The sequence below is a fragment of the Debaryomyces fabryi genome (genome assembly GCF_001447935.2).
Source record: "Debaryomyces fabryi strain CBS 789 chromosome Unknown contig00073, whole genome shotgun sequence".
Taxonomy (NCBI): Eukaryota; Fungi; Ascomycota; class Pichiomycetes; order Serinales; family Debaryomycetaceae; genus Debaryomyces; species Debaryomyces fabryi.
Window position 1 is genome coordinate 13,481 of NW_015385499.1, and position 24,111 is coordinate 37,591.

Sequence of the window (24,111 nt, forward strand, 5' to 3'; positions counted from 1 at the left end):
GTAGTAAAATTTTTGAAGAATACAATTTATTACACAATCGCGACAAAGAAATCACGGCCACCTGTGCTATGCTAGAAAATCTATATAAATATAAATATCTATCTTTCAAACTACACAAATAGTAAGTCATGGCATTGTTAAGGAAGGCATACTCATTGCCCAAGTCAACAAAGATCTTACTAGGGATATTGATCTCTATAAGTTCCCTTATATTCTTCATAAAACTTGCTTTCTATCGTTCAGCTATTGTTAACGGAAATCATGAGCAAAATGAAGTCGTATTCCACAATATTCAAGTACCATATTTGCAATTGATACCACGCTATACCATATTTTATCCGTGGGTGATTGTTACTGCAATTTTCGCTGAAATTTCGGTTATTTCATTTATAATATCAGGTGCTATATTGGCGGTATCAACCAAATATGTGGAAAAGTTTTGGGGATACAAGGAAGTTATTAAGTTTGTCTTGATATTAGGGACATTTACCAACTTGATAACTGTCTTGATTACAATTGTTTGTAATTTGATGAGAGGGGATGTCGAGGGAATGGATAAGCCATTAGGTGGAGGTATTTCATATTATTTTGGGTTTTTGGTGGTTTTAAAGCAACTTATTCCAGAACATAACATAGTGTTGTTTCAAGGATTAATTAACTTCAGAGTGAAGCATTTACCGTTCATATTGCTCAACGTTGTCTCTGTATGGTCCTTGTTAATAAGTCGTTCCTTATATCCAGCGATCCCATCAATTGGAAGTTTCATCATATCCTACAATTACTTGCGGTTTTACCAATCGTTTTTGACTGACCCATTATTACCAATTACCATGGCAAATGGCAGTTCAGACAATTCGGGTTCTTTGATTACTGGTGATGCCTCTGATGCTTTCCAGTTAGTTGAATTTTTCCCTAGAGTTTTGAAACCTTACTTGAGTGTTGCCTTTGATAGTTGCTACGATTTGGGTTGCATCTTAGGGATTCTTACTCCTTTTAATGATGATTCGATCGAACAAGGCAATATAAGGGCCCAGAAAAGACTGGAACAAGCGAATCAAACCCAAAAAAGTGTGGCCAACTCGGTGGCTGAAAGAAGAAGACAAGTGGCATTGCAAGTCATTGAGGATAGAATAAATAAAGAGACTAGAAAGTAGCTGACTTGTATAACTATATTAATACATAGGTTGTAATACGATGATATGATCGATGAAGAAAAATTACACAAAAGCTCGAATCGATCTCAATTAAAACAATTAAAATTTGTAGTATACAATAATAATATACAAAGCAGAATAGTAAGTGAGAGTTGTGGAAGATGTTCAATGGTGCTAATTCATTTAAACCAAGATACCTGAAGCTGAAAAGCGCCCTACCATTTCCTGCTACTTTCAATAAAATACAAAATCTCAAGAAACTGAATTTAACCACGTACGTTGCAATTTTGTTGTTTATTTGGTTTTTCTTGAATCCTTTCAGTTTTATAAGCAATATATTCCATGGAAATTCACTGTTAGATTACCCTCCAAGCCATCCATTAACTAGTAAATATATCATCGAATCGACTTCTAGATATATATACCCACCCATTGAGGATGCTCCATTATTGAAACAACTTGGTATCAGTAAGTTAGTGTTGGAATCTAAATTAAGAGATGCAAATGCCCCTGAGATCGAAAAAACTATTGTAAGGTCTTTGAATTCGTTTGACGATCCAAATCCTGAAACTCAGAAGACAAAGGAAGAGAGCGAGAATGCTGTTCTGAGTTTATCTAGAGCTAAGAATCGGTTTAAGAATCAAGATAAAATCGTCTATAAACCTAAAAACACCAAGAACTACCCCGATATTGTAATTGTCACTGCTGTGGATTTCGAAAAGTATTCGGTGGATGCATTAACAAAAATCGTACAGAATAGAGTGGATTACGCCCATGAGCAAACCTATGGTGTTTATGTTCGCTGGTATCAAGAGTTTCTTCCTGCTTTGAACTCCATGGATGTTTTGAAGTCCAAGGAAAAAGCTAAATGGATAAGATTGTTTTGTTTAAGGGCTGCGATGTTTGCATTTCCAGAAACGAAGTGGTTTTGGTATATTGATCAAGACTCGTTAATTATGGATATGTCTATAAACTTGCAAGATTATTTATTATCTCCAGAAGCATTAAATCCAGTCATTTTAAAAGAACAACCAATTATCCCACCTGATGGAAGAATTAAGACATATCGTAACTCTAATGCAGACTTGACTAAATTAATTGTAACACAATCAGAAAATAAAGTGGAGTCTCATTCATTTTTGGTTAAAAATGATTATATTGGAAAAGCTATTATTGAATCCTGGGCATTTGATTTATTTTCCAAGTATGAAAATTTCCCATATGGACCTGATTCTGCTATAACACATTTATTGCAATGGCACCCTTTTATTTTAAGTAAAACAAGCATTGTGCCTGCAAGAACAATTGCTGCACAACATAGTCCAGTTGATTTACCTATTGATAAAAATGGTAAAGCCGGTGACCATATTCATTATTACGATGGTGATTTAGCAGCATTTTGGTCTAATTGTGGATCTCCAGAAGAATGTGAAAAATTTTTAAATCTTTATTATTCTAAATTGAAGGGAAAGAACAATAAACAAGGCTAGAATAATGCTACGTGTTGTGTTGCCTATAAATTATAGCATTTAGCTATATATGTATATTAAGTAAAGCTTTATAAAGTCTTATAGATTCTGTTTCAATATCAAAAATCTTCTATGCATAAGTCTTCAATTCCTTGAGCAATTTTAGATTCTAATCCTCTGTTGTGATATTGGGCCATTTTATTTTCCCTTATTAATTCCCAATTTCTAATTATCCTAGCCATTTCAGTTATGCTAGATTCATTGCTGATATTTACTGTGGGAATAATTTCCTTGATCTTCAAAAATACTGCAAAGAATGATAGTTCTCGAAATGAAGAATGCTCACTATAAGGTAGAGTATAGATTCTGTACAAAGATTCATCATGACTCGATTTCTTTGATTTTGAAATTAATGACAGTAAGGGGGATTGTGGCAAGATATTTTCAATAAATGAAAATGTTGGCTGGGTTTTCATTATTTTCACTAAATCATTACAAGAATTTACATTTCTCAAATCTGAGATATATTTGCTTTCATTCTCATCTTCTTGTACTTCTTCTCGTAGGGTCGAAGCATATTTATTCAGAAATGACCATCCAGTTGGACGAAGTCCGACACATCTTTCGAATTTTTCAAAATATCTGTTGTGATTAAAGTAATTCGATAATTCTTCAATGGAACTGACAATTTTCATGGGAACCAAATGAACCATACATTCAGAATCTGATCTGCCTATATCATCGTTTGTTAATACTTGATTCAAATAAATATTGTCAAAGGACTTTACTAAGTCTACCTTATCATTTCGACTGTTAATAGTCAGAACATAAATAGGGCAATTACCTAATCTCTGCAGAATAGAAATAGCCAATCTTTCTTTTCCAATAACATAAGTACCTATTAGAATTAAAAACTTTTTTTTCTTACACTGGCTATCCCGTTTAGCGATAAAATCGGTGATTCTTGATTGCTTTAAAACCCCGAACCAAGTAGTGAATAATGAATCTGTACTTTCAGCTTCTTCTTGTGAATTGATCAAATCATAGAACATATCAGAAACAGTTTTGCATACTAGTTCTTGTTTAGGAAAGTTATATGATGGAGACATGTATGTAGTATCCAAATAAACCTGATCTAGACTTAGATTGTCATTTTTAGCTATATTGAACGGCAATAACCTTGGGTGATCTAAAATCTCTCTATTAACCCTGAAATCTCCACAATGTAAAGTCCTTTTCTTATATCCATTGTTCGATAATGATTCAAACAAGAATATCACTGACCCAGGGCAATGATTTGCGGTTATGGGCGTAACAAATAATCCTGGAAGTGTCATATCTTCTGTTTGAATGAAGTCATCTTCAGTCTCAAATTCAGTATCATATTTTTGTATTAAATATCTTCTATTTATCTGCAATGGCATAATAAACTTTGTATCAATGCTAAATCGTAAAGTTAACAACCTACCAGTGATTTCAGAACAAAAGATAATCTTTTTGTACTTGTTTTCATCCTCGAAATCATCTCCATTTTTAAAGACTCTTTCATAACACCACTTTTTAGTGATACCACCATAATGATCAGAATGAAAGTGTGTTAGAAAATATTTCTTTATTGATTCATGCAGAGAATAATTAAAAGCATCTACCGCTATTTGATAATTCGTTTGTTCAGATGATGGAAATGTTAATATTTTCACTTCGGGGATCTGAGCTTTGGCTCTTGATGCGGATATTGCCGTTGGTGGCTTTATCACTTTGGGTTTTGAATCTTCGATTTTGGCTTTTTTATTTATGTATTTTTCTTTCTCTTTGTCTTGTGGTAACAAAGAGCCATTTTTTCTCTTATTTCTTGGTATATTTATATCTTTCTTCGCTGTCTCGTTGGTCTTTTCTTTCTTTATATCCCTAGATTCGTTGTTTGTAGTTGATACCTCTTCCTTTAAAGTGATCAATGATAAGCATTCTTCAATGTGTAGAATTCGATTATCCATCGAAAAATCAACCAAGCTACGGTTACACATAGGACAACTTACCTCCTCAACATCTGGTTCATTTCTTTCTATAGTTTTGTCTCTATCATTTACCTGCTCAAAATCTGCTTCTCGTGCTTCCATACTTTGGATTCCAGGATTTACTTCATTTTCTAACTTCACACCTTCCCCGTCATCAGTAAGATCTATCACTTCACAAGAATCGAATCTATTTTGAACTTCTATATCATTGCCTGTCTGAGTGAACTCAAATATTGATCTTTGCCGCTTGGATATAATAGAAGATTTCTTCTGATTGACTGACATTATAATATTACTTTATTCCATATTCTTAGAATTTCTGATTTTCTGATATACTTGATTTATCTTTAAGAGCCGGAGCGAATAATCAACAGCATTTATTATGATATTAAAAGCTTGTCTTGGAGTTCAAATGGATCTTAAAAATTATTAAATAATATATGCGACTTAAAATTTATGACATCAACATCGACCCTGAGCTTCCTTTGAACACATACAGACAATGGGGTTACTAAGTATAATAAAGAAACAAAAGATCAAAGACAAAGAGATCAGACTACTAATGTTAGGTTTAGATAATTCTGGCAAAACTACGATTACAAAACGACTATTAAATCAGGATATATCAACAATATCGCCAACATTAGGTTTTCAAATAAATACTATCAACTACAACGATTTCAATTTAAACGTTTGGGATATCGGGGGACAGACCAGTCTCAGAACTTTTTGGGGGAACTACTTTGATCAGACTGATATTGTCATTTGGGTGATCGATTGCTTGAGTTTAGAGCGGCTAAACGAATCGTATCAAGAACTCAGAGAAAAAGTCATACTACAGGACAGGCTCGTTGGGGTTTACTTGATCATATTGATAAATAAAATAGATTTATTAGACCCCGAATTGCATGAAGACATCCGTGAGCAAGTAGCCCATACACTAGACTTACCACTGCAAATCCCTCAAACAGACAAATGGACTATTCAGATGGTGAGCGGAAAATCTGGCAAAGGACTTCCGAACATCCTAGACTGGATAGTAACTAGAGAGTACTAAATGCACGTCAAACACGACTATGTCCTCTTTTAGTCCATCCATTTAACGTATTGGGTTATCTATAGGCGTAACACGATAGTTTTGCAAAAACGCGTTTACATTTCTTAAAACGGTATAATTTAATTTTTCAGGAAGATCCTGGCACCATTGCAAATTTATACTTCAGTACGCTAAACTACCCAAAGAAATTAATTATCTTCATCTTTGTATAACTAAGAAGCATCTTCAAAAGTACACTCGTTATTAGTCTATTCGATAAAGGTACAAATAAACGTTAGACAAGTATCAAAGAGATTTTGCTACAACCAGCCATTTATCCTTTATAGACTACACATTTAATAAACCCCATCTAAAGGTTAAAAAGAAGACACTACAAACTCAATGCTTTCGGAAATTCTAATAACAAAACTTCTTGAATCCGAAAATGTTGAGAATAGTAACTTGATTGAAATATTGGGAAATATTAAGCCTTCGAAATCGGCAAACACTTCAATTTCATCCATAGTTCGAGGTTTGTTCACTAAGAACAAGAAATTATTGTCATTATTGAATACAGTCTCTATTGAATTGGCTAACAACAATGGGAACTCAATCCAATTATTTAAAAATTTTGTCAATGAATTTATAATATGGCTCGAAGAGGATGGGATGGTGCTATTCGAGAAATACTTATCCCTTATTTCTAATCCAGAAAATTGCCTTGAATCTTCGTCCCCTGAAGGTTCGATATGCTTTGGTAAACCAATATTGAATTGCTTGAATTATATTAAATTTATAAATGAATCTCTTCTCATATTAAGAAATCCATTTATCGTCGATAAATTGTCGATCTTGAAAGAAAGAGTAGCTGAACTAATTGACAGCTACCATGAATTTTTGGAGGTGAAATACTTAAACAACATAAGCTTCAGTGATGTAAAATTATTTTGTGAAACGGACAAAGCCAATTCAGTACCTAAATCAAAGAGCTTTGCTAAAGTTTCTAGTTTTTTTAAGATAGATCAAATAGTCGACAGAACTAGAAATGAAAGCTTTTTTATAGTTCAAGATGAACAGAAGCTGGCCAATATTGAGTTGATGCTTTTGAATTTATCCGGAACTGATTATAATTCCTTGGCTCTTTTATCAATTCCTACTAATCAGGATTTACCAAGATCTTTGATGTACCCTCCATTCAGGATTAATGAACTTTCTATTGTTTACATGAAGTCATTGAATCAAATTTTGTTGAAGTCTATTAATTTTTCATCGAAGCATAGTTCTAACTCGGTATCAATCAGTTGTGAGGACCCCAGATTATTGTATACATGGTATAAGAAATTGGAACGTATCTTCCCGCTGGAGGAAAGTGATTCTCCAGTCAGCCAATACTTTTTGATCAATGCAAATAACGTGTCAAACGATATTAGAATGTCAGGCTTAGGAATTAATGTGCTATCAGACTGCCAGCACAAACAAGAGATCCACACAAATGGAAATATTAGTATTTCACAATCAAAAAATGGTTCACATTCGAATCCTGTGTTCAGCGGAAATCGCCATGAGTCGACCACTGACTCGTACAATCCAGCCTCCACTCAGAAGCCGTTTAATCCACCTTTCATGAGCAAGACAAGAAAATCTTCTAGTTCTTCCATAAAATCTATTGATTCAACTGAAGCAATTAAATTTCAGTATGACCGTTCGTTAAATATCATAAATGAGAATTTATCTAAATCAGACTGTAAAAAAGACAGTGGAATGGGAAATGTGGATCCTACGACTCAATACATCAAACCCGTGAAACGCAACTTTGTTAATGCAACAGATAGTTTGCTTGTTCTGGAGAACGAAAATAGACCAGTATCATCACAGGCTGAAATCTATTTTGCAACTCCAGACCCTGGAGACGTATCTAAAGAAGAAGGTGATTCCTACATAAACAAACCCAATTTATCTGATAGTTATAAGTACCAATCTAATCATAAGTTTTCATCTGTTCCGGATTTATCTAAGTCTGAACCAAAGAATAAACTTTATGAGCTATCATCTGGGTCAGCTATTGATATTACAAATTTTGGAAGAAATCATAACCCTTCATTCAGTGTGGAATATGGCCTTTCAGGTATGGGTGCTTTAACAGAACTGGGTATAAATGAAAGTTCAGAAGACATTACAAAGATGGAAAAGAATTCAAAGCAGAAAAGAAAATCTATATTTAGTCTCTTCAAGAAACCATCTAAGATGCAACTGGCTTCGACTGATTCTATTGATCGCAAGAGTAACATGGAATCCCAACTGGACAATCCGACTATTAAAAAAGAAATAACTACAACCGAAGGTGCCATTAATCTCAAGGGCTTAAGAATTGAAACTAATATACCAATAGATTCTGAGGATCCATTGTCACTGGCATCCGATAAATCATTTTCGCAGACGCCTAAATCTGCCTTGCCATCACCTTTTGCCTTACCATCATCTACATCCATGTATTTTTTCAAACAGTACAAAAATGGATCTAGTGCAACTATCAATGGTCAATCTCAAGAAAATATACTGGATCAAGTAGTAGATGACGAAGAAGATCTAATTATACCTCAAAATTTGAAAGATATTATCAATGATGACAAGTCAATTGATTTCTATATCTCTCCTTGTTCCCCAGAAGCAATGAAGATTTCAAAATGGAAGCAAAAGTACGGTAAATGGGAAATGATAACACTTAACCAGAATTTGTTTTTGAAAATTGTTATTAATTACGACCTCAATAAAAGTTGGTTAATTGCTTTTAAAGAAGTTTATGATCAAGAGTATGATGAAGTTATTGATAAGCCAGTATTATTAATGGACATAAACCCCAAAGTCACATCTATTAGACAATCATCTGCATTAGATTTACAAATTAATGCCGTAAATGCTATCACTTCAGAAAAGCTATTGATTATGATTAGATGTAAAAGTGGAAACATGTTAGATGCGATCAGTACTAATATTGATAATGTTTTGGGGGTTCTTGCTCATGCCGGGAAACCCCACAAATTTGCTTCTTCTAATGTTAGTTTATCATCATCGATTATGGACATAAAAGACAAACCTAGTAATTCTTCAACATTGACTAGCCTTAATTCCTCTTTAAACAGCGAGGCTATTAAGCAACCAGGGCAAGGACAATTACCTGCTGCAAAATCAATGTTTTCATTAAATTCGGCAGATATCACAAATTCTAATATTTTAAGTAATCCGGATAATTCTAAATTCCTTTTATTGAACCAAATGACAATCAGGTTGCAAAAACAATTAGAGTCGTATAATCTGATTAGTAACCCATCGTCATGGAAAATATTGTCGATGTACACCTTAAGCATATACATGATATCCGACAATTTTACAAACAAAAACTACTATAATTTGGCTCTTTCTGGTCCACTGGAGGACGCTCTGGATTACAACTGGCTAATCTGCGAGGAAGACAAGTTCAGTCGTATTGAAAGAATAGGGAAAGCTGGTTTATTAATTAAAGCAACAGAAGATGAGATATATATGATAGAATGCAGGGGCAAGAAGGAATTCAAAGCCTTGTTCGAAATATTTTGAACATATAATTACATAGACATAAATACATACTTAATGATATAAGATTAATCAATTTGATTTGCACTATATATATGTTTAACGAATGCGATATTACGCAGATAATACTTCAACTGTTTTTGGTAATGATCTTGTACAGATAGTTATTTGTCATTTTACAGATTTTTGTAAATTTTGCAAAATTTGCATCAATTCAAGAAAACTTTGCGACACTAAAACTAAACCATCAAAAAACGAATTACCTACTTTAAAGATTAGACTTGTATAATATATACATCATTTATGTTTCGCTCCTATAAAAAATATGAAAATGTTGTCAATTTAATGAAAACTAATATTTAATGTTGGATGGATATGTATGTGTGACAAAATATAATCATTTTATCATCCGATGGACGGTTATTTGATTTACTCATAATATGCATTGAGATTAAGTATGATCTAATCGTCTTTCTTTGGACCCCATTTAAGTCCTAAAAAGCCACTATTGTTATTGAGACCACCAACTTTTGGCACATATTTCTTAGCTTGGAATTTAGGCTCTTTAATGTAAATTCTCTTATTGCCAGGCATATCTAATGCAATATATAAAAATTCAGAACTCCAGAAAGTTCTATCCACTTGTTCAAGGGTAACAGTACCATATTTTCCACTTGGTGATTCAACCAGAAATTTCATGAATAAGTAGTCTTTTCCATCCGTACCTCTAGATCTGACAGATTGAGCTGGCCTGTTACGGGCCCACTTATCACCGTGTCCTTCACCATGTGCCTTGACTCTTTGACCCTTTTTGAAATCCAATGCTTCATGTGCCAACTCATTACTTTCTAACATCTTGACAGCCTTGTTAAATGTTCTGGTATCTCCAGAAGGAAGGAACAATTCGGAAAGAATCAAATAAACAACCAAAACAGACACACAGGTAGCTCCAAGAACAAGGACAGATGACAAGGAAAATGTGAATATTCTACCGATTCTGTTAAGAAGTAATTTCCCTTTAGCATTTTTGTCATGTGGAGGAGGAGGTGGTGGTGGCGGAGGAGCTGTACTAGTGGAATATTTGTTGGATAGTAAATGACGGGTCAAAAGATTCGTATATCTGGTCTCTAATCCATTGATCTTGTTTGACCGTATGCTAAGTGTGTGATATGTTGATGGTCTTTGGACAAGATTTGTAAGGGATCTTGTAGACAAAACAGCAATTGGCTTAGTCTTGGCCAAATTTTGGGATGCTCTTAAACATATACCCAATGTTGATATCGATTTCATATCAATTTTATCAATATACTCTGTAGTATTTGCAAGCCGAATGGGACATAATGTATGTAATTTATTGAAATTGTCGTTGGAGGGCCGAGTGTGCGCGAACCATTTTCATCCCACCCATTTGGATGGCTGCAATCGTTTTACAAGTGTAGACACTGTTTATGGTCTACTTCATACTGTGACCCATGTTTCATGTTTGATGCTTCATGTAATAGGCTATACATAGTTTTCCTATTAATTCCAATAAGTTATTCTGCACTTTAGCTGCAATTACCACCTATGAGGACAAAGCCATTATCTTCAGTTTGAATGGTTAGTTGAGCAATGATTCAAGACAAATTGGTTGTTATGGATCCACCACTGACAAATACAAACCCATGTGTTATCAATTTGCTGGTATATTCTCCATAACGATTTCAATTCTAGTACATACTAGAGCACGGATATACAAATTTGTGCACAAATCTACCTAGATTCGCCCTTGTGGCCTAATTGGTTAAGGTGTTATCCTCCGGTTAACGAGTTAAGATAATGATTGCGGGTTCGAGTCCCGCCTCGGGCTTATCGCATTTCTAAAATTTATTCTATTTTTGATAATCTAGAGAAATAGGCTGCATGTCTTTTTTTGTTGCTCATAATAAGAAACACAAGAAATACAAGACACATATAAACCATATAGACCATACATTGTAGACAGTATACATTGAACAACCAAGCTAACCAGCTAACCCTTTCATTTCATATCAGCATAATGTATTGAGAAAAACAGTCACAACAGGGCCAAACCCTACAATATCAGTTTTGTGTAACATCGTGCAAATTTCTCATCTCGCTTACGGGTTGAGGAAATTTTCACTTAGTACTATACCGAAAATTACAGACTCTGAAAGAAAAGTATATTAAAAAATTTTAAAACTTAGTGATTTTGTAAAACTAGTAATCAGTAACAATGGCCAAGATCAGTCAAGGTAAATATCAATTTAATGAAGACCAACAGATTGGATAACAAGATACGTGAACGAATTCAATGAAGTGAATGAAAAATAAATGAAGATTGGTGAAAAATTGAATAAATGAGTTAAAATCAACAATGATACACGGAATAATCAAGGAGAGAAGATTTAATTATCTTGAGGAGTACAAGTGTAAAACAATAACCAATAAAACAAGGAGAATAGGACATTAGACTTCGAAGTTGAGGACTACCAATATGAATTCGTTAAGAGTGATATTTCGACATGTATTTTGTAAAATCCTAGTTGGAGTGATAAAAAAAGACATAATATACTAACATATCTAGACGTTTCTTCTTCCCGTTCTAAAGCTAGAAAGGCTTACTTCTCTTCCTCTTCTGTCGAAAGAAGAGCTTTGATGTCTGCCCCATTATCTAAAGAATTAAGAGAACAATACAAGATTAAATCTATCCCAATCAGACAAAACGATGAAGTCTTAGTTGTCAGAGGTTCTAAGAAGGGTTCTGAAGGTAAGATCTCTTCTGTTTACAGATTGAAATTCTCCATTCAATTAGAAAAATTACAAAAGGAAAAGTCCAACGGTGCTTCTGTCCCAATCAACATTCACCCATCTAAGGTTGTCATCACCAAATTACACTTAGATAAAGATAGAAAGGCTTTAATCCAAAGAAAGGGTGGTAACGCAGAATAAATTAAATTCATATTGTAATAAATTAAAATTATATACGTGTTAGGAAAGTTTTTCTTGTTTATTTAATATGAATGTACTTTAATGGTTTTGTATTTGAATCAACTTATTGTAAATTATGTGTAATGCTAATCCTTGACAGGACTCAGAGTCAGAGTCATAAACCAGAACAAGGTTAAGCACAGAATGGGTTATAGGCAGCCTAAGCAAATACTAGTAATTATAAGTACTGCTGCTTGTAATAATGTAGTCATCTACGACGATAAAAGTAGATAACACCGTCACTCTATCACCTCGTATTCGATAATTCTGTTCACAGTCAAAATAATTTTTTTTGAGTAGGGGCAATAAATATTAATGATAAAGCAAGTGAACTGGACACAAATTTACTGGGGTATTCATTTTAAAGTATTTTTATTTAAAACTATACAATTAATATAATAAGGATGTCATCCCCAGCTGGTCGTATGGAGGACGATAGTGAGTTATTCAATGGATTTGGATCTGCACCTTTACAAAGAAATCCAAGTTCAGGGAAGAGAAATCAAAGATGGTCATTTCATGATAATTTAAGGCCGAACTTGGTAGAATTGCCATCAGAAGCAAGTGCCATAGGAAAAAGAAGAATGAGTGACATTACTGGGATCGATGGAGTTCATACCGAAATCGATCCTTATCATATATCACCGGCACAATTGTATTCTACTGAATCAGGTAGATTATTCCACGCGGGCAAAATATGTATTGCATTAGCAGGTTTACCAGGAAGAGGTAAGACACATTTGTCAGTTTCGTTGACTAGATACTTACGTTGGTTAGGTGTGAAGACACACCTGTTCCATTTGGGTAATTATAGAAGAGCAAATGCCGAAGATGATTTACGTCATGATTTATTTGTGCCAACACCAGATAATCCCAAAGCTCATGGATTCCGTCAAAAGATCGTAAACGAATGTCTTAATGATATGTTGAATTTTTTCAAGAATGACAAAGGACAGGTTGCTATTTACGATGCTGTTAATGCATTACCTGAGTATAGGTTAGAGCTTCATAAGAAGTTTACTGAGTTGAACATCCAGATTATTTTCGTGGAATCCTCAGTAACTAACGATGCGATAATCATGAAGAACATGGAAGAGGCAGCAAGGTCTTCGCCTGATTATGTGAATTGGGACTACGAGCAGGCGTATAAGGATTATAGTGAAAGAATTAAGGTTTTGACCCCATTTTATCAAGAAATGGGTGAAGAGGACGATCAGAATAAGTTATCTTATATTAAATTCATTAACTTCGGTGATAGAATAGAGTTACATAATTCCAATTATGGGTATCTAATCAATAAGGTTGTTTTCTTTTTAATGAATTCCAGGATTAAGCTGGGTTCTGTTTTCTTTGCACGTTGCTATAAGAATTCATTAGACTATTCTTATGATCCCCCATTAGATGAAACAGGCATCCAATATTCAAAAAATCTCACAGAAACATTAACAGAATATTTGAAAGACCAAGGGAAAACATACTTTGATGATAAAAATAAGACGATTGGATCAAGCATTTCGGCTAGACCACAAGTTAGCAGAGAATTGTCAGTGGATGAAAGACATCCTGCTGCGGGTGTCGATGGTGTTGATGATAACTCTTTTGTCGTATGGACATCTGTCAAGAAAAGAACTATTCAATCTACCCAATTCTTTGCCGATAAGGATATCAACATCAGACACAGAATTCAATTATCGCAAAAGAATCCAGGAATTGTTGGAAATATGACAAAGGAAGAAGTCGCCAAGAAGTTTCCAACTGAATATGAACAATTTTTGAAAGACCCATATCATCATAGATTTTCAAGGGCAGAACTGTATCACGATTTGGCGATCAAGATAGAGCCCTTGATTTTAGAAATGGAAAGAATGAGCGGTGACATTTTGATTATTGCAGATGATACTGTTCTTAAAGTATTTTACGGATACTTAATGTCTTGCTCTTGCTACGATATTCCATCTTTACACTTTTCAACTGATGAAATTATTGAAATAAAATTTAATGCATATTCGAACTCTTCTAAGAGAATTGAAATTAAAGACTTCAGTTAGCTTGCTCTATTGTTTTTATACTTATAATGTATATATATATACTTTAAAGAAATATATCATTGATCACATGATTTACAGAATATAAATTTATTTGATCTTTCATCTATAGAAAAGAGTTAAGTAACAAAGAAGTCCAGTATGTCAGATCCATTGGTACCTACGGCTGTTTATAAAGCTCCTGATATTCCAGAAGGCAAGAATTTCCACCCTGGTGAAGGTCCTCATACAACAAATGGGAAGACTACCCAAATTTCAGATATTGTGATAAAAGCTGGTGGTGAGGACAGAGATAAACCAAGTGACGCAAATGATACACAGCTAGGTCAGTTGAGAGCAAAATTAACTACCTTGCAAGATCAATTAAATATTTTCTTAACCCAAAGAATGGATAACGAGAAAAGTAAATCTCAAGAAGAGAAGGATTTGGAAAGACAGGTGTTGGACGAAGGAGTCGATGATGATAGTGATTAATCCAAACAAAGACCCAAAGGATTATGTTCATGAAATATGCTTATATGCTTATACTTGATAGATGTAAATTCTGACAAAAATCAAAGATGTACCAAAACGAACCAACGAGTAGGGTCATCTTGTTCTATGTTTACTCTACAGGTCACATACTCTGAACTTATGTATATTAGACTATTGATATAGTGATTTAATGCATTTAATACGAATAAGGACGCTACTGGAGCTGATATGGTACAAATAGTAACTGTGAAGTCAAAAATTAATCTTTTATCATTTTATGATTTATCAGACAAGAAGATGCCTCTATTTCTTCACGTTTCCAACAATTTGGGTCATGTTTTCAAGAGTCTTGTCTAAAGTAGTTTCCAAGTAGTTCTTCTTTTTATTTAAGTTCTCTTTGCTTTCACTGAATTCCTTTTCGTCTTGAGACATTTCCTTCAAGTAAGAATTAACGTCATTTTTAACAAACGCTTTACCAATACCCTGCCACACTGCTTCATTATCCTTGGTATTGCATAATTTATTCAATGACTTAGTAGTCAGATGAATGAGATTCAAGTTTGTATTAACTCTATCTAATTGTAGATTACACATGGACAATTCTGCCCTGGAAACATTTAATTGATTATCCATTTCAATTAAAAGTTTCTGTAAAGCTTCCGGATTCATAGACATGATTTATTGTGTCGTTAATTAGTAATTAGTGTGAAAAATATGAATATTGTAAATAAGCAGAGTAATATTAGTACGATTTATATTTTGGCGATAAAATCTCGAGATTTTCGATCCAAAATTTTCAAATCATTTCGTAACTGAATAATATATTTCTTAACCACACTTTTACAATGCTTAGAGGAACTAGCAGATCAATCGGAAGATCAAGGTCTGGATTCACCGGGTTACATTATCAAATCCCAAAGGCGTTTTTGTCTACGTCCAGAATAGCTAATGCTACCGAGGGATCTCTTAAATCTTTTATTCCAAAGCCATCGAAATCGTTAGGCGAAACCACCATCGAGAACAATATTAAATCGGATACTAATAGGTTATCGAAGACGTTGACTAAGTTTTGGGAAAAAGTTGATGCTGTTTATAATAAAGATTTGGACAAATATGAAGTAAAATTAGATGGAAAGACTTTGAAGACTCCACTCGGCTTTCCGTTATCATTACCGAACGAGAAAAAACAACTTGCCTATCTTGTTGCACATGAATGGGCAAATTTGCCAGATTTAAAGGTAAAAATCAATGCCTTACCTTTGACATCACTTTCTTCCCGTGCTATCGACTTATACAACGTCTACAATAATGAAAATGTTGACCGTGAAATGATTTCCAAAGTTGGGAATGTCGATGACATTAAAGTCAACTTGTTGAGGTACCTTGATACTGATACCTGTTTAATCTTCACTACATTAGACGAATATGAAGGCAAGTTGAGAAATAGACAAAACGAATTATACTTCCCATTGATTAAAGAGTTTGAAGACTACTTCACCGAGTATGCTAAGAGAAAGGGTAACTTATTGAAAAGCGAAGATGAAAGAGTCAGCCTCAAATATTTAGACTGTGAGACCGATGGTTTAAGCGGCAACAGGCAATCGATAACTACGCAGAATATTGTTATGAGTTGGATGAACGATTTATCCATGTATGAATTGGTTGCATTGGAGAGAGCTATTTTAACAGCCAAGTCATTCTTATGTGGTGCTGCATTGTTACGCTCCAACTGTTCAAATGAATCCAGAATGAAAGACTTATACCAGATAAATAAATCTTCTGCAACAGACTATTATCATAAGACTGTTGAAGAACTTGTCGAATTAGGTAACTTGGAAATCATTTTCCAAACTGAAGAATGGGGTGAAGTTGAAGATACACACGATGTTGATAAAGTAGACTGGCTCAGACATTTATCGAGTTGCGCTTTATTAACCTTTTAAATAATTTTTATACGTATTTCGTCTTTCGGCTTCTGCTCTTTTTTTGTAAATAGTTAACAGCAATAGTGCGAAATTGAAATATCAACAACTACGAGTTTCTAGTTTATTAGATGAATAATCTACATTACTATTAATATCTACATTTCATAGATTCATAAATTTAAAGACAGGAATTCAATTGTATTGATTATCTTCATCATTTAGACTATATTAATATTTCCTCGAACCTTCGTGATATATCTTATACGCTGGACGCGTAAAACACAATTTATTGTTTGTGTTAGTAAGAATGGCATCTAAGTCAAATAACAGGGTGGAAAATGACGAAAAGTATCATTCACAGCCACTCTGTTTAACCATGGGGAAGACACCAAGAAGAGTGAAGGTTTATTTATTAAAAGGAGAAGATTGGTTGGATAATGGAACTGGTTATTGCATTGGAGAGATTGAAAGTGAAACAAACAAACCGTACTTTATAGTGCGGAATGAAGCGGATTCAGATGATATAATATTAAAGTCATACCTTGAAGGGTCTATTCAGTATCAACGTCAGCAAGAAACATTGATTGTGTGGACAGATTTGAAAGGCAAAGATTTAGCATTATCATTCCAAGAGACTGAAGGTTGTGCAGATTTATGTGAATTTATCATAAAGGTACAACAAGAGAACTATAGCCCTGAAATATCGTTATACTACGTGATACCAAATAATAATATTGTGGACGATGAAAATTATCTGCAAAGTGGTGGTAACGATATAACCGAATTGATCACAGGTCCTATTAATTACCCCGAGGACCCTACTACTGATAACCTTGAAGCCACTTTGGAGATCATAAATCAGGGTTCTAATTCACAATATACTAGGACATGCATACTGAACTTCGTGACAGAAAAGCAATACTTGTTAAAATTAATCGAAGTATTTAAGAAATCTGAAGAGTCCAAAAACTTGATTAATTTATACACATTAAGTGAAATAGTAAAGACTTTGATATTATATAATGAAGCTCCATTGATTGATGACTTTTTGTCGAGCGAAGAAAAGATATTAGGCCTCGTGGGAATATTAGAGTATTGCCATGAGTATCCTAATTTCAAGGCCTGTCATAGAGATTTTCTAAAGGATAAATCTAAATTTAAGATTGTTGTTGATATTCCAGTAAATGATGATGCTGGTAAGCTAAATATGTTTAAAAAGAATTTTCATTTAAACTTTTTAAAGGACGTTGTTCTTGCAAGGTTCTTGGACGATCAAACATTTAATTTAATATCGTCTCTAATATATTTTAATCAAGTTGAAATAATCAAATTCTTGCAGGATTCAAGGAATAATGACAACTTTCTAGAAAAGTTATTCAAAATTTACGAACAAGATGTTAATATAGAAATGAAGCGAGATGGGGTAAAGATGTTGCACCAGTATATATTAATTGCGAAATCTTTACAATCTTATCAATCTGAATTCTTTTCAACGTTAGTGAAGTCTGGATTATTCAGCATGATTCGTTTTGCATTACAGGATACTGAAAATACGATTAGGGTATTAGGAACTGAACTTATAGTTGTAATTATTGAACAAGACGTGTCTCTTGTCAGTTCTATTGATAAGGATGAGACAATAGATAACAGTGACCCACCTAATATTTCAAACGATGATATTAACATTGACCATGATGAAACCATAATAGAGTCAAAACCATTGAAGTTGAATTTATCCGATGATATGACATTAATATTAATTCTATCGAAATTATTGGTCGAAGATAAAAATTCAGGCTTGAAAATGCAAGCATTTGAAGCATTGAGGATTTTGCTTGATTCAAATATAGCGAGAAATGCAGCTAATGGTAATAGCGATTTTGATCATTTAAAGAATGAATTCAATTCCTCGAACAAACTGCAACATGATGAAGGTATTTCCAATACGTCCGATGAATGTACAGATATCAATACAAATAATTACTTTAAGGCTTTCTATTCTCAAGCTGCCCCAAGTTTGTTTGGGAACTTGATTGATCTAGCGAAAGAGGATACGAATAATGAAGATATAATAAGGAAAATATCAGGAGATGAACTTCTCTGTCAACATCTTTGTGACTTGATAATAACTTGTACCAAAGAACATGAGACACATATTTCCAGACCATTTTTCTTAGAGAATAACATATTATTGGGCGTTGCTAAGATACTTGCAATCAATACCAAGACAACCTTAAAGCTAAGTGCGATTAGATGTTTAAAAAGTATCATTTTGTTAAATGATAATTTCTATTCTCGGTATTTTGTCAGTAATGATGTTTTGTCGTATTTCATGGGGTTTTTCGAGACCGTTTCCCATCAAGATAATTTGGCCAATTCGGCATGTTTGGATTTTCTAGAAGTAATCTTAAAGAATTGTGATGCTACAATAAATCATGGAAAAAGACAAAATTTCAAACTTTATGTTACACATCTTTATAAGAATTATAAAACGTTCTTCCAAAATGAAATTAATTATGTCACATTAGGTACTGATCTTATTCATATAGTCGAAAGTGGTTTCTATGATAATAACGATGTCAAGAATACGTCAAGAGCTGACACGAGCTTCAATTCTGACGATGAATATTTAAACAGACACAATGCGTCAACCCCAATAAAGTATGATGACGATGAATACAAAATTGAGAATAGACCAACTAATGGATCATCTAAACCTAATAATTTGTTTGAAGATATCGAAAAGGACATGGAAAGTAACATGATAGGCAATGGAGAGAAACGGCTCCGTGAGAATGATGAAGAAGATGGAGAAAATGCTTCTGTTCTACAGGAAAACGACAATAGTTCTGCTTCCAGTAGTACATTAGGATTGGCAGATATGGAACCAGGTAGAGGCAAGAAAAAGTTGTCTACTAGCATAAGAAAGAAATTTTCCAATGCTGGCAAAGAAATAGCCTTAAGATTGAGATCTACCAGTACTAATACTAATAATAACAACAGTAATATATAAACCGGTAACTAATAGATATATAAATACATATTGTGCACGATGAATTTAGTTCGCCGTCCAAATCTTTCAGACTCGGTGCAAACATATCGCAGGGTTTAATTTCGTAAATGTATATAAATATATTCACGCATCTTTATTCTGGTAAGTAAAGATTAATAAAAGTAAGAGATGGCAATATGTGATTGGATTAGTCTTTTGCGATTAGCTGCGTAGAACTGTAGGCGAAGAAAACTCTTCTATTCATACGAAAGCAATAATAATAATAATACTACTCCAGAATATAATAGGGTCAAGAGATCTTCAAGATGTTAGTCAAAGAGAGTTGTCTACTAAAAAGTTGCCCACTGCCACAAGAAAAATATTCTCCAATACTGGAGAGGAATTACGTCAAGGCAGATTGAATGCTAATCTTTAATTACTATCGTTTTCCCGTAAGAGAACCCCATCAGGGTTATAACATCTCCGATACTTTTAATGGATATACCAAAGCACTTGATCTTATTGACTCAATTACTATACGTACTAAACGTAATGCCACCTCAGTAACCTCTTGTGAAATATTTGGTGAACATGCATTTAATTCAGAAAATGCAAACTAGTTGCAAAATAAACTAATTACTTATTTGACTTCACCTTTAATCGCTTGCTTTGCGTACTATCGAGCCTTTTCGATTCAATTGCGTCCTTACCTTAAGATTTCTCGGCACTTATTACATAAACCGGACCTTTTCCTAAGAATGAATCGATGAAATCTCATGCCGTAAGGATTCCAAATTTGAGAAAAGAGAGCATATTGAGTTTCATGCTGGACGATAACAGGAAATGGACACTTTTATAACAGCAGTTATATTATCATCCACCGTCGCCAGGTTGAATACATGACTACCAGAGTATTGGAACTCAATTCTTCACAGTCTCTGGCATATGCAATAGCAGATTCCCAGACTTTTTCCGGCTATCAATATCTAAAAGCTGTCTTGGCAACCTCTGAGCTTCCAAAATATCTGTAGTCAAGAAGTATACATACATACACAGAATTACAAAATCATCAGAAAATGCTTTTAACCGCATTTCCTTGATGCCTCCGAGCCCATAGATCATCACTCTTGGTTTTCCTCTCATTTGATTCGAGTAGGTAAAAAATTTCGGCATACTTTAATCCTTGAGATTAAACCACACGAAACTTTCCTAGTCATCTTAATATATGTACCATGTTCATCTAAGAGGCTAGGATCCATGAACTAGTTTATACAACCTTTACTACTCAATTTTATGAAGTGTGAATATCAGCCTCGGCTTTTTTAACCTCGGTGGAAATTTATCGCGGGGTTGAAAAGATTCATATATAGATATCCATATTCCATCTTCTTCTTAGCTAAAGAATCCAAAAAGTAAGACAACATGGTATTAGATCAATCATTTGTCACTAATGGTTCTTGGAAGCCTGATTTATTTAAGGGAAAAGTTGTGTTTGTGACTGGAGGAGCTGGAACCATATGCCGAGTACAAGCTGAAGCAATGATCCTTTTGGGTGCTAACGCAGCTATAGTAGGTAGAAACCCAGAGAAAACTAGACAAGCGGCCAGAGAGATGGATGAATTGAGACCGGATTGTAAGGTCATTGCATGTCCAAATACTGATGTTAGAGATGTAAATTCGATTGCGAAAGCTGTGGAGAACACCGTACAGCAATTAGGAAGAATTGATTTTGTTATTGCTGGTGCCGCTGGTAACTTCTTGAGTGATTTCAATCATTTGTCTAGTAATGCATTCAAATCAGTGGTGTCAATCGACTTATTGGGTTCTTTCAACACCGTGAAAGCATGTTTTGAGCAATTAAAGAAAAATAAAGGTTCTATAATCTTTGTTAGTGCCACATTGCACTACTATGGTATTCCATTCCAAATCCATGTTGCCGCTGCTAAGGCAGGTGTTGATGCCTTATCCAATGCTTTGGCTGTCGAATTGGGTCCTCTTGGTATTAGAAGTAATTGTATCGCCCCAGGGGGGATTGAAGGTACTGAAGGTTTGAAGAGATTGGTTCCTGATCTCGACAGTTTTATCTCAAAGATTCCATTGGGAAGATTGGGTACTACCAGAGATATTGCCGAAGCTACAGTTTATTTATTTTCGCCTGCAGCAAGCTATGTTAGTGGTACAGTACAAATTGTTGATGGTGCAGCATGGCATACTGGTAATAATTCCACAAGCCACTTGTATCCAGTAAAGCTTACTGAGTTGAACACTCAACAAGTTAATAAGTTATAAGCATATAGTAGTCTATAGTAATAAAGCAGTCGTGTGCCTGTGTAATATGAACGCGTTTTGATATCAACACTTTCGATCAATGATGAACTACTCAATTTATTTCATTAATAGTAATCATAGGCATCTTATTTTAGAAATAAATTTCTGAAAAACATAGTATATATTAGATCACGATGTCTATTGATCCAGAAACTCGAAGAAAATTATTAGTATTACAGAAAAACGGGTCCAACAAGACATGTTGTGATTGTGGTGCACCAAACCCTCAATGGGCATCACCAAAGTTTGGGATTTTCATTTGTCTTGAATGTGCTGGTATACATAGAGGCTTAGGTGTTCATATTTCATTTGTTAGATCTATTACCATGGACCAATTTAAGCCAGAGGAGGTTTTGAGAATGGAGAAGGGTGGAAATGAAAAGTTGAAAAATTACTTCACCGAAAATGGTGTGGACTTGAAGTTGGAAGCTAAGTTGAAATATGATAACTATGTTGCTGAAGATTACAAGGAGAAATTAACTTGCGAAATTGAAGGAAAGGAATTTACACCAAAGGATCATTCTGAGCAATCATTACCAGACATTAACTCGACTTCATCAAGCGACAATAATACTTCGAACGCTGCTCCTAAGCAGCAAGAAAAGATTCAGTCTCGCCGTGGAACTCCTTTGTCAAGTGAACAAAAACAAAATAATGAATCCTACTTTGCTGAATTAGGTTCAAAGAACGGGAGTAGACCAGATGACTTACCTCCTTCGCAAGGTGGTAAGTATGGTGGATTTGGTAATACACCAGCTACTCAGTCCTCTAAACAAGGTGGATCTTTATCTGGATTTACTATAGATAGCTTTCAAAGTGACCCATTTGGAACCTTATCCAAAGGCTGGGGATTATTCTCCACTACGGTTGCTAAATCAGTAAACGAAGTGCATGAAAGTGTTATCAAGCCAGGTATTAATCAATTACAAGAAAGTGAATTAAGTGGTGAAGCTAAGAGAGCTATGGCTCAGTTTGGTCAAAAGATGCAGGAAACTGGTAAATATGGCCAAGAAACATTCCAAAAGTTTACCAATGAACACGGTGCACCTGATTCTAAGTTCGGTAAGCTCTTTGAAGGGTTAAGTGTACAAGATGAATCAGAAGGAGTAAAGCCAGCCTTTGGATTTCAAAAGCCAGAACAAAAGACCAAATTGGATGGCTTAAGTGGTGGTAAATCCAAGAAAGATGACGATTGGAAGAACGATGATAAATGGGATGAGTTTTAAATCTTTTGAAAAACTAGCGAAGAACCTACAGTTCTACATATTTTACTTCCATTTTTTCTACAATCATTTTAATTTTAATACCTGATATTAACTGATAAATATATATATATACACTTTTTATTTATGTAAATTGTTTTATCTCTTAGTATTAGATGACAATCAATGCAATACTCGAACAAGTCAAGTTAAGATTAACGGGCATTTTTACGTCTTAGATATGAACCGTATTCATCTTCAAATGTTTGATAGCAATGAAAATATGAATCTTTGACATAAAAATACTTTACAATAGGCCAATTTAACACCCAATCCACGATACCAACCTCTCTAGCAATCGAAGTTAAAATGAAATAGAAAATGCCTAGGAAAGTGCCGAACAAAATACCAACAATCACTTGCGGAATGGTATGATACAATAAATAAACTCTTGAAAATGCAACTGCTGTAGAAGATACCACCAACACTAAACAGCCGAATTGCCTCTGTAAGCGCGTTAGATGATACATCCTGAACAAGAAGATACATACAAAATATGCTCCAAATAATCCCATGAACTGAGAATGTGCAGACGGCATACCAAAAGACAAACTATACGACCCACTACCGAAATCTTTATGAAAATCTGGCCTTGGTTGTTTAATAACCTTTTTAATGACTTTGTTAGCGACTTCACCAATTAAATGCCCACCAACTATTACCACTGGCTCAATTTCTCGAGTAATCAAGAACCAGGCGGTATAGAACACCATAATATATATCGGTAAAAGCGTCATTTGAACTGAAGCCATTGATATTAAATCATTCGGGTCGTATAAAATATAAGTATGATCAAACGGTATTGGGTTATACGCCATCTCTAATGGGGTAGCAGAAACCATTGTGGTAT

General features: G+C 34.3%; 15 protein-coding genes across 15 annotated transcripts; 11 read left to right on the forward strand and 4 right to left on the reverse strand.

Moving 5' to 3' along the window:
- Positions 1–128: 128 nt before the first annotated feature.
- On the forward strand, positions 129–1,154 carry AC631_03407 (uncharacterized protein; the record flags this gene model as incomplete). Its single annotated transcript, XM_015612236.1, has 1 exon — positions 129–1,154. One exon carries the CDS (start codon positions 129–131, stop codon positions 1,152–1,154), a length of 1,026 nt encoding a protein of 341 aa, XP_015466918.1.
- A 161-nt stretch (positions 1,155–1,315) lies between these two features.
- MNN11 (alpha-1,6-mannosyltransferase) lies at positions 1,316–2,644 on the forward strand (the record flags this gene model as incomplete). The annotated part of the gene is made up of 1 exon (XM_015612237.1): positions 1,316–2,644. The coding sequence occupies one exon, from the start codon at positions 1,316–1,318 to the stop codon at positions 2,642–2,644; it is 1,329 nt and encodes a 442-aa protein (XP_015466919.1).
- A 98-nt stretch (positions 2,645–2,742) lies between these two features.
- Positions 2,743–4,923, reverse strand: AC631_03409 (DNA cross-link repair protein PSO2; the record flags this gene model as incomplete). Its single annotated transcript, XM_015612238.1, has 1 exon — positions 2,743–4,923. The coding sequence occupies one exon, from the start codon at positions 4,921–4,923 to the stop codon at positions 2,743–2,745; it is 2,181 nt and encodes a 726-aa protein (XP_015466920.1).
- A 277-nt stretch (positions 4,924–5,200) lies between these two features.
- On the forward strand, positions 5,201–5,695 carry AC631_03410 (Arf family GTPase; the record flags this gene model as incomplete). Its single annotated transcript, XM_015612239.1, has 1 exon — positions 5,201–5,695. One exon carries the CDS (start codon positions 5,201–5,203, stop codon positions 5,693–5,695), a length of 495 nt encoding a protein of 164 aa, XP_015466921.1.
- Positions 5,696–6,076: 381 nt separating this feature from the next.
- Positions 6,077–9,268, forward strand: AC631_03411 (uncharacterized protein; the record flags this gene model as incomplete). The annotated part of the gene is made up of 1 exon (XM_015612240.1): positions 6,077–9,268. The coding sequence occupies one exon, from the start codon at positions 6,077–6,079 to the stop codon at positions 9,266–9,268; it is 3,192 nt and encodes a 1,063-aa protein (XP_015466922.1).
- Positions 9,269–9,706: 438 nt separating this feature from the next.
- Positions 9,707–10,534, reverse strand: TIM21 (Tim21p; the record flags this gene model as incomplete). Its single annotated transcript, XM_015612241.1, has 1 exon — positions 9,707–10,534. One exon carries the CDS (start codon positions 10,532–10,534, stop codon positions 9,707–9,709), a length of 828 nt encoding a protein of 275 aa, XP_015466923.1.
- Positions 10,535–11,902: 1,368 nt separating this feature from the next.
- Positions 11,903–12,196, forward strand: AC631_03413 (60S ribosomal protein uL24; the record flags this gene model as incomplete). The annotated part of the gene is made up of 1 exon (XM_015612242.1): positions 11,903–12,196. The coding sequence occupies one exon, from the start codon at positions 11,903–11,905 to the stop codon at positions 12,194–12,196; it is 294 nt and encodes a 97-aa protein (XP_015466924.1).
- Positions 12,197–12,639: 443 nt separating this feature from the next.
- On the forward strand, positions 12,640–14,283 carry AC631_03414 (bifunctional fructose-2,6-bisphosphate 2-phosphatase/6-phosphofructo-2-kinase; the record flags this gene model as incomplete). The annotated part of the gene is made up of 1 exon (XM_015612243.1): positions 12,640–14,283. One exon carries the CDS (start codon positions 12,640–12,642, stop codon positions 14,281–14,283), a length of 1,644 nt encoding a protein of 547 aa, XP_015466925.1.
- Positions 14,284–14,421: 138 nt separating this feature from the next.
- On the forward strand, positions 14,422–14,754 carry AC631_03415 (chromatin DNA-binding EKC/KEOPS complex subunit; the record flags this gene model as incomplete). The annotated part of the gene is made up of 1 exon (XM_015612244.1): positions 14,422–14,754. One exon carries the CDS (start codon positions 14,422–14,424, stop codon positions 14,752–14,754), a length of 333 nt encoding a protein of 110 aa, XP_015466926.1.
- A 303-nt stretch (positions 14,755–15,057) lies between these two features.
- On the reverse strand, positions 15,058–15,429 carry AC631_03416 (prefolding complex chaperone subunit; the record flags this gene model as incomplete). Its single annotated transcript, XM_015612245.1, has 1 exon — positions 15,058–15,429. One exon carries the CDS (start codon positions 15,427–15,429, stop codon positions 15,058–15,060), a length of 372 nt encoding a protein of 123 aa, XP_015466927.1.
- Positions 15,430–15,599: 170 nt separating this feature from the next.
- On the forward strand, positions 15,600–16,697 carry AC631_03417 (ATP synthase complex assembly protein; the record flags this gene model as incomplete). Its single annotated transcript, XM_015612246.1, has 1 exon — positions 15,600–16,697. One exon carries the CDS (start codon positions 15,600–15,602, stop codon positions 16,695–16,697), a length of 1,098 nt encoding a protein of 365 aa, XP_015466928.1.
- A 289-nt stretch (positions 16,698–16,986) lies between these two features.
- PSY2 (Psy2p) lies at positions 16,987–19,692 on the forward strand (the record flags this gene model as incomplete). The annotated part of the gene is made up of 1 exon (XM_015612247.1): positions 16,987–19,692. The coding sequence occupies one exon, from the start codon at positions 16,987–16,989 to the stop codon at positions 19,690–19,692; it is 2,706 nt and encodes a 901-aa protein (XP_015466929.1).
- A 1,401-nt stretch (positions 19,693–21,093) lies between these two features.
- Positions 21,094–21,960, forward strand: AC631_03419 (uncharacterized protein; the record flags this gene model as incomplete). The annotated part of the gene is made up of 1 exon (XM_015612248.1): positions 21,094–21,960. The coding sequence occupies one exon, from the start codon at positions 21,094–21,096 to the stop codon at positions 21,958–21,960; it is 867 nt and encodes a 288-aa protein (XP_015466930.1).
- Positions 21,961–22,133: 173 nt separating this feature from the next.
- On the forward strand, positions 22,134–23,225 carry AGE3 (Age3p; the record flags this gene model as incomplete). The annotated part of the gene is made up of 1 exon (XM_015612249.1): positions 22,134–23,225. One exon carries the CDS (start codon positions 22,134–22,136, stop codon positions 23,223–23,225), a length of 1,092 nt encoding a protein of 363 aa, XP_015466931.1.
- A 191-nt stretch (positions 23,226–23,416) lies between these two features.
- CWH8 (Cwh8p) lies at positions 23,417–24,103 on the reverse strand (the record flags this gene model as incomplete). The annotated part of the gene is made up of 1 exon (XM_015612250.1): positions 23,417–24,103. The coding sequence occupies one exon, from the start codon at positions 24,101–24,103 to the stop codon at positions 23,417–23,419; it is 687 nt and encodes a 228-aa protein (XP_015466932.1).
- Between the last annotated feature and the right edge of the window lie 8 nt (positions 24,104–24,111).